Source organism: Salvelinus namaycush, chromosome 21, assembly GCF_016432855.1.
Source record: "Salvelinus namaycush isolate Seneca chromosome 21, SaNama_1.0, whole genome shotgun sequence".
NCBI classification, from domain to species: Eukaryota; Metazoa; Chordata; class Actinopteri; order Salmoniformes; family Salmonidae; genus Salvelinus; species Salvelinus namaycush.
This window is the reverse complement of record NC_052327.1, coordinates 26,365,689-26,383,151: the sequence shown is the minus strand read 5'-3', so window position 1 is coordinate 26,383,151 and position 17,463 is coordinate 26,365,689. Positions and strand designations below refer to the sequence as shown.

Below are 17,463 nucleotides of genomic sequence, written 5' to 3'. Positions count from 1 at the left end.
CCAGCTCCATGGAGTGTACGGCTTAAAGTGGTCCTATGGACAGATACTCCAATTTCCACTGTGGAGCTTTGCAGCTCCTTCAGGGTTATCTTTGGTCTCTTTGTTGCCTCTCTGATTAATGCTCTTCTTGCCTGGTCCGTGAGTTTTGGTGGGCGGCCCTCTCTTGGCAGGTTTGTTGTGGTGCCATATTCTTTCCATTTCTTAATAACGGATTTAATGGTGCTCTGTGGGATGTTCAAAATTTCAGATATTTTTTTATAACCCAACCATGATCTGTACTTCTCCACAACTTTGTCCCTGAGCTCCTTGGTCTTCATGGTACCGCTTGCTTAGTGGTGTTGCAGACTCTGGGGCCTTTCAGAACAGGTGTATATATACTGAGATCATGTGACAGATCATGTGACACTTAGATTGCACACAGGTGCACTTTATGTAAATAATTATGTGACTTCTGAAGGTAATTGGTTGCACCAGATCTTATTTAGGGGCTTCATAGCAAAGGGAGTGAATACATATGTACACACCCCTTTTCTGTTTTTAATTATATATATTTTCTTTTAAACAAGTTATTTTTTTCATCTCACTTCACCAATTTGGACTATTTTGTGTATGTCCATTACATTAAATCCAAATAAAAATATATTTATATTACAGGTTGTAATGCAACAAAATAGGAAAAACGCTAAGGGGGATGAATACTTTTGCAAGGCACTGTAAATGCTTTAGGCATTACTACCAACAATACCATAGTACAAATGGGAAGGGGAAAAACACTGAAAACCTAGAGCAGTTTTTCTTATGTGATACCTGCTCCCATTCAGGCCTCTCTGAAGCCATCCAGTTCTCCCTGGAGGCTGTGACCTGCTTGTGCACCTCAAGCAGTGTGTCATATTCAGTTTTTCTGCAGGGTCTCCATATGGGAAAGGTAGAAATAGAGATTCCAAAGAGATTGAAGTGAGTCTGCTGTGGTTGAATAAAACATTTTACTGTAATGTACTGTACCTTGAGCAAGTTCTCTTTGTGGGTATGGTCCAGCGTCTCCCAGTCACTGCGGGGCATTACATCTCCATACTCAGCATGCGATCGATTTAGCTCCACCTCGGCTTTAGTCAGGTCCTCTCGACACACCTTCAGAGCTAATTTCTCTTTAACTGGGTCCTATATTTCCACTTCTGATGGAAAGGAAAGGGTGTTAAGAGTTGACATAACCCTACAAACTTCTCTTCCATCAAGACAGTTGATGAATCATTATTTTTTCACCACCTTCCAGCTCTTCCTCTGGTTCCTCGTCTGGTCCATAGCTCATGCTGCTGATGTTGGTGATGAGCAGCGTGCGAGCATCACATTCCTCTCTGTACATTAGATACTGAGCGGCCAGGTCCTCCTGCAGACAACACACCTGGGAAGAACAAGACAAAGAGCGATGAAGGAGGGTTCAGCCCATGCGTGGATGACATGAAACAGTGCTGCTCGGAGGTATTTTCAGAGCAGCAATGGTGTGATTGAGACTGACCCTAGTTGGTAAGCACTGTACCTGGTTCTACAGGGAACTTTGTTTCTCCCTCATGTTTTTAATAAACGTTTGAAGCTGTTGGATCTCTTGCTTCAGGCCCCAGAGCCCTATACTACGAAATCAGGTTTGAGGACTTAGCAAGGTAACTTTGGTCAACTCCGAGTTCAATTCGGGATCACCGGTACCACGAAAGTGGCCCACCTTTTACCCAGGTATATTTCTATGGCAAACAAATCTTTCAGAACTAACCTGCTCCAGGCTGCTCCATTTATCCTTATTAATGAAGTGTCTGAGACACGAGTTGAGGACCAATTAAATCAGATACCCTCCCTCTCGTAAAGATTGTGTCATCATGCCCTTCATTTGAGAAACTGATTAAATAGTTTTATTTTGTGTGTCAAAAAATAATGTTAAAATACCTATCACATTACAGATTTAGTAACAACAGTATTTGCTTTCCAAACTGTACGTGTTTTGCGACTGTCAGTTTAACTTTTGCAAATTTAGAAATTTGCGAAAGTTAAACTGACAGTCACAACCAACCATAGACATATAAACCATATATGGCAGTTCCCATTCAAGTCAAGACTGGCAGCCATTGCTAGTGTACTCATGAGTTTAACAGTCAAATTGATAGGGTTAGAGGTTCCAACCCCATTCTATGGATGATATGTCTTTGGCCACAACCCAACAAGCTGTTCAGAAGGAGCAATAGGAGTGAGGAAAAAGGTGCTTGTGCATTGATAAGCACACCAAAGATGGCATTAGCTGTCGGATGGCAGGTAGCCTAGTGGTTAGAGTGTTGAGCCGGTAACCAAAAAGATGCTGGATCTAATCCCCGAGCTGACAAGGTAAAAATCTGTCTTTCTGCCCCTGAGCAAGGCAGTTAACCCACTATTTCCCAGGCGCCCGGAGATGTGGATGTTGATTATGGCAGCCCCCCACACCTCTCTGATTCAGAGGGGTTGGGTTAAATGTGGAAGACACATTTCAGATGAATGCATTCAGTTGTACAACTGACTAAGTTGTACTAATATCCACCCTTTTCCATTAACGAGAACTAGCCTAATAAAATAAAGACAGCACTTCTAAAAGCCTATTTCACACCATAGCCTGCTGAATTTGCAAGATAACTTTTCTTTCATTTTGATTTCGGCACAAACTAAAATGTGGCACTTCGTCCGTCAGACTGCCAGATGGTGAAGCGTGATCACTCTTAATGACTCCAGAGAACGCGTTTCCACTGCTCCAGACTCCAATGACGGTGAGCTTTACACCACTCCAGCCAACGCTTGACATTGTGCATGGTGATCTTAGGCTTCTGTGCGGCTGCTCAGCCATGGAAACCCATTTCATGAAGCTCCAGATGAACAGTTATTGTGCTGACGTTGATTACAAGGCCAGTTTGGAACTCGGTAGTGAGTGTTGCAACCAAGGACAGACGATTTTTACGCGCTTCAGCACTCAGCGGTCCCGTTCTGTGAGCCTGTGTGGCCTACCACTTCCCGGCTGAGCCGTTGTTGCTCCTAGAAGTTTCCACTTCACAATAAAAGCTTTTACAGTTGACTGGGGCAGCTCTAGCAGGTCAGACATTTGACAAACTGACTTGTTGGAAAAGTGGCATCCTATGACGGTACTACGTTGAAAGTCACTGAGCTCTTCAGTAAGGCCATTCTACTGCCAATGATTGCATGGCTGGGTGCTCGATATTATACACCTGTCAGCAACATTTGTGGCTGAAACTAGCCGAATCCACTAATTTGAAGGGCTGTTCACATACTTTTGTATATATAGTCTATTCAGTTAAGTATTCAGACCCCTTGACTTTTTCTACATTTTGTTACGTTACAGCCTTATTCTTAAATTGATTAAATGGTTTCCCCCCCTCAATCTACACACAATACCCCATAATGACAAAGCAAAAACAGATTTTTAGAAATGTTTGCAAATGTATAAAAGAGATGTTCAATCGGGTTCAAGTCCGGGCTCTTTCTGAGCCACTCAAGGACATTCAGAGACTTGTTGTAACGGCAGCCTTCCCTCTCTTCACTAGAAGAGGGGGTGTAACAGGGATCAGACCAACACGCAGCGTAGCCAGTGCTCAACATGTTTAATTAAACGAATAAACAGTGAACACTTACAAATACAAAATAACAAAATGTGGCAAACCGATACAGCCCTATCTGGTGCAGAGAAAACACAGAGACAGGAAACAACCACCCACAAATCCCCAACACAACACAAGCCACCTATATATGATTCCCAATCAGGGACAACGATTGACAGCTGCCTCTGATTGAGAACCATATTAGGCCGAACACAGAAACAGACAAACTAGACATACAACATAGAATGCCCACCCAGCTCACGTCCTGACCAACACTAAAACAAGCACAACACACAAGAACTATGGTCAGAACGTGACACTTGTCCCAAACCACTCCTGCGTTGTCTTGGCTGTGTGCTTCAGGTCGTTGTCCTGTTGGAAGGTGAACATTCACCCCAGTCTTAGGTTCTGAGCGGTCTGGAGCAGGTTTTCATCAAGGGCTTTTCTGTACTTTTCTCTGTTCATCTTTTCATCGACCCCGACTAGTCTCCCAGTTCCTGCCGCTGAAAAACATCCCACAGCATGATGATGCCACCACCATGCTTCATCATAGGGATGGTGCCAGGTTTCCTCCAGGCGTGACGCTTGGCATTCAGGCCAAAGAATTCAATCTTGGTTTCATCAGACCAGAGAATCTTGTTTCTCATGGTCTGAGAGTCCTTTAGGTGCCTTTTGGCTAACTCCAAGCGGACTGTCATATGCCTTTTACTGAGGAGTGGCTTCTGTCTGGCCACTTTACCTTAAAGGCCTGATTGGTGGAGTGCTGCAGAGATGGTTGTCCTTCTGGAAGCTTTTCCCATCTCCACAGAGGAACTCTGGAGCTCTGTCAGAGTGACCATCGGGTTCTTGGTCACTCTACCTGACCAAGGCCCTTCTCCCCCGATTGCTCCGTTTGGCCGGGCGGCCAGCTCTAGAAAGTCTTGGTGGTTCCAAACTTCTTCCATTCAAGAATGGTGGCGGCCACTGTGTTCTTGGGAACCTTCAATGCTGCTGACATTTTTGGTACCCTTCCCTTGATTTGGGGCCTTACACAATCCTTCGACCTAATGGCTTGGTTTTAGCTCTGACATGCACCGTCAACTGAGGGACCTTATATAGACAGGTGTGTGCCTTTCCAAATCATGTTGAATCAATTGAATTTACCAAAGGTGGACTCCAATCAAATTGTAGAAACATCTCAAGGATGATCAATGGAAACAGGATGCACCTGATCTCAATTTCGAGTCTCATAGCAAAGGGTCTGAATACTTACGTAAATAAGGTAGTTCTGTTTTTGCTTTGTCATTATGGGGTATTGTGTGTAGATTGATGAGGAAACAAATGTATTTAATCAATTTTAGAATAGGGCTGTAAAATAACAAAATGTGGAAAAATTGAAGGGGTTTGAATACTTTCCGAATGCACTCTATATACTGTGTTCTATTCAATGTTCATCCTATATAACTACTGCTGTACACACCTTTTCTATTCATATACTGTCCATAATGTCTATACACACCATCATATATACATATATAGTTATATTCCGGACTCTGACATTGCTCGTTGTAATATTTATATTTTTCTTAATTCCTCCCTTTTATTTTTTGGATTTGTGTGTATTGTTTTGCATTGTTAGGTATTACTGCACTGTTGGAGCTAAGAACTTAAGCATTTTGCTACACCCGCGATAACAACAAAAAACATGTGTACGCAACCAATAAAATGTGATTTGGTCCCCTTCTCACATTGCTCTGAGACCAGAACCAGATGAGCACAGAGGGGCTCCAGCTCATGGATCTAGTCCCATAGGTATGCTGCAGAAATAGACATTGCAGTCAAATCAAATCCAACATCCTATAAGCATGAAATATGTAAGCCCCTCTCATACTTCCATTCATACTTGTTGTGCTATCCAGGCTCACATTCACCATAACAATATAGGCCTATATGCCACAATCCCAAACATTCCATGCTGCAATGCTACACACCAAATGTGATTTCATTAAAAAAAAGTATGTAAGACTGTAGCGGCTTGTACGTTTTGAATTCTTCCCTGTATGCCTGCGTATATATGACAGTATATATGACAGAGGGCAGATTTTGTGACTTGACAACCAAGTGAAAATGAATCTATAGGCTGTACTCCTTATTGTAGTTAGGTAAATACCATGTAACAAACCCATGAAAATTATATGGATAACATGTATAAATTAAATGGCAGATGGATGGGACGTGAGGTTTGACTTTTGGCAGAAGTGGGTCAAGAGCCTGCAGCTCCCTCTACAGGTAGCTTTCAAGCTGCTCCAGGGTCGTCGCTTCCCCACAGGGCCACAAAACTCATCACCACATCTGTAACACATGATTTATATCAGTAAATCCTTCCACAACTTTAACCCCGTCATATGATACAGTGCATATCATTTGTAAAATACCCATGGTTCCTGATCTCTCCACCTGAAGTACTGTCTCCTCCCCTGCTGAACAACTTGAGTGGAGACATGGACAGGCCAGTTTGAGCCAACCTTACAAAATAATTAGCAAGCGAGGGGAAAGAATAGTTTAGTATGTGTCCATATCGCTATATCCAAAATATTAAAATCACGTTAGCTAACTGCTAACATTAGCTATCTTACTCTGTTTGATGCTAGCCTCTACTGATGAGCAAGGACCTCCAATTGCCACTTGCCGCCCATTTCTTTTTTTGGCGTCATGTTGTTGACAGTCTGATAAGTGATATGGAAACTAATACAATTAGATAGTTAGCTAGAAACATGTATTATTATGATTAGCCAGCATCATAGCTAGATAAATCCCTAAACTATCTGAGTGAGCTAGCAAGCTAAATTAGAGCCCACTTGCCGTTCAAACGACAAATGTGGTAATCGAATATCTTTTTGTGTCCACATCTGATATGTTTAACGTTAGATGAAGTAAACAGGAGCGCTAGTTAGCGAATACATTACTGTAATAACACGTCATCCCTCTTCCATTCGGTTAGCTAGCTAGTTGCTTCAGGCAAATGGTAACAGCTCTATCAAATTGAAATATAGCACCTCACCTAGATTTGAGTTAAAGAGAGGAATTAGGCAAGGTTGTCCTATCTCCCCGTATCTGTTTTTATTAATCACCCAACTTCTTGCAAATTCTTTAAAAAATAGTCCTGTACAAGGTATTTCCATAGCTGGTAAAGAAATTATTATAAGCCAGCTGGCTGATGATACTACACTTTTTCTGAAAGACGCTAACCAAATTCCCATATCGATCAATGTGATACAATCCTTTTCCAAAGCGTCTGGTCTATACCTTAACAACCAAGGCTGAAGGTATCTCTAGACTAACATATGGCGCTCTATCTTTATATCTTGACAGTAAAATAAGCAAGGAGATAGAACAGATGCTTTTCAACTTTCTTTGGAGAAACCGTACCCATTACATTAGGAAAACTGTTGTAATGAACACTTATGAGAATGGTGGACTGAATTTTCTGGACTTTACTACTTTAAATAATACTTTTAAGATCAATTGGATAAAACAATTCCTAAAAAGACCCACTTCTATCTGGAATTTTATTCCTCATCATGTCTTCTCTACTTTTGGTGGCCTTAACTTCATGTTGTTGTGCAATTATAATATTGACAAAATTCCAGTGAAACTTTCTGCTTTTCATCGGCAGGTTTTCTTGTCATGGTCCTTAATTTATAAACACAATTTTTCTCCACACATATATTACATATGGAATAATCGGGATATATTGTATAAAAATACTTCTTTGTTTTTAGAATATTGGTTCCAAAATAATACCCTATTGGTGAGCCAACTGGTAAATGCAGAGGGTATTTTACTCAGTTATAAGGAATTCTTATCTCTTTACAAGGTCCCTGTAACACCTAAAGATTTTGCAATTGTTTTAGACGCCATTCCCTCAGGTGTTGCTCTGTTATTCAGGAACGTGTCAAGACCTGACCCTCAGAGCCTACCTTCTATTGACCCTGTTGACTCATCAGTAGGAAAGATTTGTTTCTCTTTTGGCCCATTCAACAACAGAGCGATACGAACCTTGTTTCAGCAGGATGTTGTATCTATACCTTATGTCATGCCTTATTGGAATGGATTTATTGATAATATCTGTTGGAAAAAAGTTTGGATGTTGCCACACACATACCTACTTGTTAACAAAATTAAGGAGGTTTCCTTTAAAATTATTCATAAATATTATCCTGCCAACCACTATATGAAGAAGTTTAAGGAAAACATCAACTCAAATTGCTCCTTTTGTAATGACCACCCAGAAACAGTGTTGCATCTTTTTTGGCATTGTATACATGTAAGAAAACTGTGGCAAGACATCAGTAGATTTATAATTGAACACATTTATGAAGATTTTACACTATTGTGGAGAGATGTACTGCTTGGATTCTTTACATATGATAAAAATAAGCTGAAACATTTTTATGTAATTCATTTCATTATTCTTTTGGCCAAATTTCATATACACAAATGTAAATTTACTAACAAAAACATTTTCTTACCCTACAAAAATAAATTGAACTGTATTTTAAGACTATTAAATATTCTACTAACAAAAAAGCTGTTAGAATTGTAAGTGTATGTATGTCCCTTAAGGTCCTTGTGTAATTGTAATGTGATATTGTACCCCCTAGCTCGATTGTCCATTATATATAATCTATATATACTTGTGTTCCCTTATGTACTTTCTGTATTGATTTGTTGTTGATAAAAATAAAAATAAATAAAAAACTTCCTGAAGTTCTCAAAAAAATTAAAATAAAATAGTTGCTTCAGGCACCCGGATGCATTGTTACGTTAACAACAATGTTGCCATGGAAATAAGGACCCAGGAAGGACCCCAAATAGTAGCCCATCCCGCTCCAGATACTTGCCAAAGAGAATGTGTAAAACAATATTTGGCTCAGGATTTAGTAATGTAGTGAATCGTCAATGTCTGGAACAGTTTTTAAAATGTTTTTTTCCTGCTCCCTTGATGAGTTTGCAAATACTAATCTAGCTCAAATACATCTATCAAGCATACCAATTTCAGAATCAGCCTAGGGAAAGGCAATGCTCTCGAGTTGAAATGGATGCAGCTGGCAGTTTGTCTGGTTCAATTAGGAATTGGAATACTAGTTGTAGTGGTCCGTCAGTTTCTTCTTCAAACGACAGAGCAGCGGAATAATTCAGTTTGAGTCGTCAGACAAACTGGCTGTGACTGGCACACATAATCCACTAACATTGCATTTAAAAAATCTGGATTAGTTTGAGAAACATGTGAGACACAAAATCTTAATGAATGCATGCCAGAATGTAAATAAAATGAGGAATTGCATTGCACAAATGTCTGCTTATCTGCTATAATAAGACTTGCGAGCTCAATATGTCCTGGGGTGTAATCATTAGTCCAAACAATTGCAACAGAGTTCCTATTGGACAAATTCAGGTAGGTCCCTCCCCGTTCCCTTTGCTTCCGTTTAAGAAACGCTTTGCAACATAATCGGCGTAATAAATACGCCCCTGGTCCTGACCATCAACAAAATACAACCGCATACAACCACTCGAAAACTACATTTCCTAGCTTCCTTTTCACGGACTCAAACTGAAGAAAATGACCAAAGAGGGGTTCGGAGCGGGGCTTCTGTAGTCGATTCTGAAACTCTTTCTAGCGAATAGCCCTGTATTCAACTACAGTACCCACACGTCACTGTCAGTCCTACTCGAGAGCGTTGGTTAGCCAGGGATATCACACCACTGTCTCTCACTCTCTCCCTGTATCAACGCATTGACATAGCTAGTAGAAGACAATAAAACATTTCAAGCCGAAGATGGCAGAGCTTGGAGCGGGGAGCCTGCTGTTGGGGGATCCTGCTTTTAATTACCAAGAGGCCGAGCTAAATGAACGATTGAAGCGGCTCTACCCGGCCGTAAATGAGGATGAGACCCCCTTACCCCGATCATGGAGCCCCAAGGATAAATACAGCTACATCGGGCTCTCACAGAACAATCTGCGGGTGCATTACAAAGGTAAAGTTATACAGAAGTGACAACTGGTATAACATTTAGTACCTAGATGTTTCGAATATGTTATTTACGATAGACTCTCCGGAGGTTCAGCGTCGTGTCTCTATGCTATTATGTGTATGCAATCTCCCTGATCTAGTTTGAGCTGCCTCGGTCCCTCTTTGCTTTGTTTCACAATAGCAGAGCGGAATGACCATTGCTCAAATGGTTGACAGTGAACTCACTAACCATGACAAGCATATCCGTTTCTTTGACTAACGTTCAACTCAAACGGTCTCTTTGTTTACAGTTAATTTTTTCTTTACAAGTTGGCTAGCTACCGCTTATATTTGATCATAATCGAAATATTAACCTAACTATAAATTGTGACAGCTAACTACTATGCCACAATTTATAGCTAGGTACATAGCAATGACAAGCGACGCACAGCTAGTTCGCTAGCGTAACTATCTGGCTAGTTAGCTAGCGCGCTAGCAAACATAGCTAGTTCGCTAACGACGTTATCCAAGCCAATGCTAATTGCACGCCATCGCTGTTAGGCAATGCAGTAACAAGCTAAATAATAGCACACAAACATTAGCTAACTAGTACTATCGAAATGCACCATTGTTTTATATATATATATATGAGTAGCTAGCAATATAAAATGTAGCTACTAACGTTAATGTTAGCTAGTTAAAACTGAACTCTCACGTTAGCTTACTTAGCTATGTAGCTAGCATTCGCCTCTTCCTCTGGTTCTAGCTAACTAAAAGCAAATATTCATACAGTTGATATGACCCATGACTAGACGTTAGAATGTGTTTGTATTTTGTGATAAAATAATCACCAATTTAGAACAGGGAAATATTGCAGTGTGTTCTGTTGGCTTGCCAGTTCATGAAATCGTTCTCTGTGGCTGGACTATTATTCTAAATCATTATACATTCTGGATCCAACTACTGAGTACAGCTAAGGATTCCATAGAGATCTTCATGCACTGAAAATAACAACATCCTCTACCATTTCAACCCAGCCAGCAGCTACACTTCCAGTTGCGACAAGGGAGGAGGCCTCAACGCATTTGTTGTGTATAAAGACCTGCACATAGATCAGATGGTATTTATGCAGGTAGTTTAGCGATATTCTTTTTAAACCACAAACAACTTGTTGGGGTGCAGACAGTAGCCCGGGTGAATAAATACAATTGGTTCAGTTAGTTAAGTATTCTGCAGAAAATCAAAAGTAGGACTTGACAGCTATCATCTAGAAATCATCATGCTATAATGTGTGTTGTGTAATCATAGAAAGAGTAACATGCTACATGTTTAGTCAACTGTCAAGTCTAATCGCACAACAGTGCTATGATTGAGTCATTATAGGACCATAGTCTGTGCTTAACAAAATATCAGGAAAACAAAAATCACACCTCATTAATAGACAGACCAAGGCCCTGGTCAGTGTAAGGTCCTGGTATTAACATACACTTGAATCTACAGAAATAATAGGCTAGCTATACAATTCTCTTAACATTCGGTGGCTGCGGTGGTAGTGCTGGATTCAGGCCTAGGTACACTGCTTTGGTCAATTGTTGTCTGGAGTTGAAGGTTGACAAGGATTTCATGATAATTTGTGACTGATAATTGCATAATCCCATTAGTTGATGGTGGCTCAAAAGCTGCGTGTTTGTTATTTAGGTTGTGTTACATGGTTGGTCGTGTAGCGGGATTGTGGGACTACAGTGTAGTCGGATGGGGGACATTTTGAGGATGTCTTTTTTTGTAATCATATTTTTTAAATTTCGTAATCATAATTGTCAGCAAGCATGAATACAGCATTAGGTCTAGTCTGTCATCTAAAGTTATAGGCTTGTTACTCCCCCTATAATCACAGAAGCCACTGTGTTGTCAGTTCCTGTTACTTTTTTTCACCCTGGTGATTTTTATGCTATTTTGACCAGTGTGCCAGTTTCCCTTTTGGCCTTGGTACTGTTGATTATACATGTTGGAGCTGGAGGTGTGAGATATCTCAGGATTGCCTATATCTCAAACCTAGAGATATTAAAGAGTTGCATGTCTGCAAGGCCTGCACAGTATAAGTTCCACTGATTCATGTAAGGCCCTGAGCTATACTGGGGAGACGTTGTCTTATGTCAGGTGGCGTCACTCCTACGTGACCCTTGTCCCTCAGTACAGGCAGAATCTGACATAAGACAATGCTGTGGAGACTGTTAAGGCTTGTATTGTCCTGTTAGGCTATGTTTAGACAGGCAGCCCAATTCTGATCTTTATTCCACTAATTGGTATTTTGACCAATCACATCAGATCTTTTCACGTCAGAGCTTTTTCAGAGCTGATCTGATTAGTCAAAAGACAAATTAGCGTAAAAATTATCCGAATTGGGCTGCCTGCCTAAATGCAGACATTTGCCATCTGGCCCATAAGGCCCTATGATTAGGCCTGAGTAATAAATACGTCTATCTTCAGCCTAGACTATTGACATTTTAAATTCTTGTTTTTCAAACCTGCATGTATTTTTAAGGCCTTGTTCCTCTCTGACATTTTAGTTGTGTAGGCCCTATAACCCTGACCTTAATTGTTAATGAAAGGAGGGCCATCTTTAGCTACAACGTTGTTTCCTAATTTCGTTTGATGATGAGCTTACATCCTGTGCTCATCATTGTGTTTAGTTTTTTTCAGAAAAGGGCATCAGCTTACCTGCTGAATTAAAGAGCACATAGCCTAAGCTACAGTATTGTCTGATTCATCAGTGTGTTTTATGAAATGGTGGTATAGGATTTGGATTTGTGTACCATAGTCACCCATTGTAAATTATTTGTCTTTGTACTTGCTTTTTTTGTGGTTTTTTGTTTTCTATTTTATGCCTAAAGGTTGTATTGTGTAATTATATAGCCTGTAGGACACATGGCTGACTTTAAGCATGCCCTGCGATTCCTTTAAGCTGATTTGTAATGTTTGCACATAGAGAGGGTTTTCTGTCGTCTGAAGAACCAATCATGCATGTTCAGTCAGAGGTGACATCACCAGATTGTGTGTTGGTTTCCCCCAGTCACTGTGTGAAGCTGTGATGCAGCGTTTGCTAATGTTTCTCCCTCAAGCTTTTCCTCTCATTTTTTTCATTTTTTTCTGTTCTCTTCTGTTTTTTGTCTATTTATTTCTTGTCTTCTGTCGTGGGTAGTACTGCGCTACATTCTTGTTTTGACCACTGACCTGACCATGAGGGAGGTCCTTTGACCGGGGACTTAGACAGAGAGAATCCATGAGCAGTTTCAAAAAAAAAATAGAACCAGTAAAAACACGGTTGAGTAAGAACGCCCCACAATATGGTCAACAATTTGCTCTATAACCAGACATGTTGTTTACACAGCATAAAATGGTGCACATTAATTGCCATATTTGAGTATGCTTACATTATGCTCTAATAACACATTGTTAACCAACTACTTAGGCTTATGTGGATGTTAAACAACATTTGGCCTCTAAAAAAATGTGTGTGTATGATTGACGGAGACAGCGAGAGAGTCTCACTCCCAGGACAGTGTGGCTCTGCTGAATGCTGTATGTTGAGGTGGTGGTGTTAGTTGGAGGTATTTATAGACACAAGTGTGTTCCTGTGTTGTATTTATTATGGCTGTTTGTATGGTCATAGAGGGGCTTTGGTTACAGAAAGGAGAGGGCTGAAAATAAAAGTGATTAATGTTGCTGATGAAATCAAAGGTGATAATAAGTACACTGCTTCTCTATTAGTCGTAATGACTGTGGCAAAGCATGACTGGTTGATTAGTGGATTTGTACAATATGATTATGAAGATGGCTGTGCTTTACTGACAGGGACACAGTACAGAGGAGAGGTACAGTACCACTTACATACAGTGTATTCATACCCCTTCCCTTTTCCTACATTTTTGTTACGTTACAGCCTTATTCTAAATTTGATTGATGAGTAAAAATTGATATTTAATCTACACAATACCCAATAATGAAAAAGCAAAAACATGTTTACAGAAATTTTTGCAAAAAAATAACTGAAATGTCACAATTACATAAGTAATTCAGACCCTTTACTCAGTACTTTGTTGAAGCACCTTTCGCAGTGATTACAGCCTCGAGTCTACTTGGGCACACCTGTATTTGGGGAATATCTCCCATGCTCTGTCAAGATGGAACGGGAGCATCGCTGCACAGCTTTTTTCAGGTCTCTCCAGAGATGTTCGATCGGGTTCATGTCCGGGCTCTGGGTTGGCCATTCAATGACATTGAGACTTGTCCCAAAGCCACTCCTGCATTGTCTTGGCTGTGTGCTTAGTTTTATAGTTTTATTTAATGTATAATAACGTCTTCATATCTCAATCATTGTCATGTGGGTAATCAAAATTCTATCTAAATTAAAATAATATAAACCTAAAGTAACTTTTTGCCATTGCCAACAAATAAAAACATTGCAGCCTGCAGATAGAAAATATCCTGATAAAATCAAATATCGTATAAATTACATTGTTACAGACAGGCCATGTGTAGCCAAACTGGAAACGTATGAACTGTGACTGACCACCTTGATTCGGTCTTATGTAGCAACATTTGAAATTGTGTTTTTTACATTGGATAGACGCAGAGCTACAAAATGGTATATCATACACTGCATGTGAGGTACAATGGGAAAGTAATTCTGCTTTGAAAGTTGATAAACTTGTAACCCCACTTTTGAGAAAATAGCCCCTGAATGTTTTGGTACACCTACTGGAGAGTTCTAATTTGTCTACACCCATTCAGCATTGTTCACACCCTCTTACGCCAGCCCCACCTATCTCTTTAAGAATTCACACGTGAGGTGACTGTGGCAAAGCATGACTGGTTGATTAGTGGATTTGTGCTAAACAGGGAGTGGTGTAGTAAAGATTAAGACTAATTTGTAAAAGTAGTAACCTACAATAAGTAAAGATTCCAGGTAAACAAAGTGTCCAGATAAAAATATTTTATAAATATTAGATGACACTTGTCTAATTTGGTACTGCAAAATGGTTACGGGCATAGTAGAAATATCAAAAATAGATGGTGTCAATATAATGAAAAAAAAGGTGTCAATGCCAGTGGAGAAAGAACAAAATAATATGCAGTATGTACAAAAACAATATCAATAATGATACCAATGATAGATGAATAGTTGAAGTCGGAAGTTTACATACACCTTAGCCATATACATTTGAACTCAGTTTTTCCTGACATTTAATCAGAGTAAAAATTCCCTGTCTTAGGTCAGTTAGGATCCCCACTTTATTGTAAGAATGTGAAATGTCAGAATAATAGTAGAGTGATTTATTTCAGATTTTATTTCTTTCACCACATACCCAGTGGGTCAGAAGTTTACATACTAATTCAGTGTATTTGGTAGCTATGCCTTTAAATTGTTTAACTTGGGTCAAACGTTTCAGGTAGCCTTCCACAAGCTTCCCACAATAAGTTGGGTGAATTTTGGCCCATTTCTCCTGACAGAGCTGGTGTAACTGAGTCAGGTTTGTAGGCCTCCTTGCTCACGCACGTTTTTTTTCAGTTCTGCCCACAAATTTTCTATAGGATTGAGGTCAGGGCTTTGTGATGGCCACTCCAATACCTTGACTTTGTTGTCCTCAAGCCATTTTGCCACAACTTTGGAAGTATGCCTGGGGTCATTGTGCATTTGGAAGACCCATTTGCGACCAAGCTTTATCTTCCTGTCTTGAGATGTTGCTTCAATATATCCACATAATTTTCCATCCTCATGATGCCATCTATTTTGTGAAGTGCACCAGGCCCTCCTGCAGCAAAGCACCCCCAGAACATGATTCTGCCACCACCGTGCTTCTTGGGATGGTGTTCTTCGGCTTGCAAGCCTCCCCCTTTTTCCTCCAAACATAACGATGGTTATTATGGCCAAACAGTTCTATTTTTGTTTCATCAGACCAGAGGACATTTCTCCAAAAAGTACAATCTTTGTCCCCATGTGCAGTTGCAAACCATAGTCTGGCTTTTCTATAGTGGTTTTGAAGCAGTGGCTTCTTCCTTGCTGAGCGGCCTTTCAGGTTATGTCGATATAGGACTCGTTTTACTGTGGATACTAGAGGTCGACCGATTATGATTTTTCAACACCGATACCGATTATTGGAGGACCAAAAAAATCCGATACCGATTAATCGGCCGATTTAAAAATACATTTAAAAAAATTATATTTTTTAAAGATAAATAAAAATGTATTTGTAACAATGACAATTACAACAATACTGAATTAACACTTTTTAAAAACTTTATATAATACATCAATAATATCAATTTAGCCTCAAATAAATAATGAAACATGTTCAATTTGGATTAAATAATGCAAAAACAAAGTGTTGGAGAAGAAAGTAAAACTGCAATATGTGCCATGTAAGAAAGCTAACGTTTTAAGTTCCGTGCTCAGAACATGAGAACATATGAAAGCTGGTGGTTCCTTTTAACATGAGTCTTCAATATTCCCAGGTAAGAAGTTTTAGGTTGTAGTTATTATAGGAATTATAGGACTATTTCTCTCTATACGATTTGTATTTCATATACCTTTGACTATTGGATGTTCTTATAGGCAGTTTAGTATTGCTAGTGTAACAGTATAGCTTCTGTCCCTCTGCTCGCCCCTACCTGGGCTCGAACCAGGAACACATCGACAACAGCCACCCCCGAAGCAGCGTTACCCATGCAGAGCAAGGGGAACAACTACTCCAAGTCTCAGAGCGAGTGACGTTTGAAACGCTATTAGCGCGCACCTCGCTAACTAGCTAGCCATTTCACATCGGTTACACCAGCCTAATCTCGGGAGTTGATAGGCTTGAAGTCATAAACAGCTCAATGCTTGAAGCACAGCGAATAGCTGCTGGCAAAGCGCACTAAAGTGCTGTTTGAATGAATGCTTACGAGCCTGCTGGTGCCTACCACCGCTCAGTCAGACTGCTCTATCAAATCATAGACTTAATTATAACATAATAACACACAGAAATACGAGCCTTAGGTCATTAATATGGTCGAATCCGGAAACTATCATCTCGAAAACAAAACGTTTTATTCTTTCAGTGAAATACGGAACTGTTTCGTATTTTATCTAACGGGTGGCATCCATAAGTCTAAATATTCCTGTTACATTGCACAACCTTCAATGTTATGTCATAATTACGTAAAATTCTGGCAAATTAGTTCGCAATGAGCCAGGCGGCCCAAACTGTTGCATATACCCTGACTCAGCGTGCAATGAACGCAAGAGAAGTGACACAATTTCACCTGGTTAATATTGCCTGCTAACCTGGATTTCTTTTAGCTAAATATGCAGGTTTAAAAATATATACTTCTGTGTATTGATTTTAAGAAATGCATTGATGTTTATGGTTAGGTACACATTGGAGCAACGACAGTCCTTTTTCGCGAATGCGCACCACATCAATTATATGCAACGCAGGACACGCTAGATAAACTAGATATACCATCAACCATGTGTAGTTATAACTAGTGATGATTGATTGATTAATTGTTTTTTATGAGATACGTTTAATGCTAGCTAGCAACTTACCTTGGCTTCTTACTGCATTCGCGTAACAGGCAGGCTCCTCGTGAGGCAGGTGGTTAGAGCGTTGGACTAGTTAACCGTAAGGTTGCAAGATTGAATCACTGAGCTGACAGTGTAAAAATCTGTCGTTCTGCCCCTGAACAAGGCAGTTAACCCACCGTTCCTAGGCCGTCATTGAAAATAAGAATGTGTTCTTAACTGACTTGTCTAGTTAAATAAAGGATAAATGAAGGTGTAAATAAGTGTCCAAAAATACCGATTTCCG

At 40.0% G+C, this 17,463-nt stretch overlaps 1 protein-coding gene across 3 annotated transcripts in view; it reads left to right on the top strand.

Moving 5' to 3' along the window:
* Positions 1-9,294: 9,294 nt before the first annotated feature.
* The window catches only part of LOC120066250 (ran-binding protein 10-like), a 31,159-nt gene continuing 22,990 nt past the window's right edge, over positions 9,295-17,463 (top strand). For all 3 annotated transcript variants that reach the window (XM_039017498.1, XM_039017497.1, XM_039017496.1), the window contains exon 1: positions 9,295-9,638. In XM_039017498.1, coding sequence (XP_038873426.1) covers positions 9,440-9,638 — 199 coding nt within the window. In that variant the 5' untranslated portion in view covers positions 9,295-9,439. The remainder of the gene's footprint in view (positions 9,639-17,463) is intronic.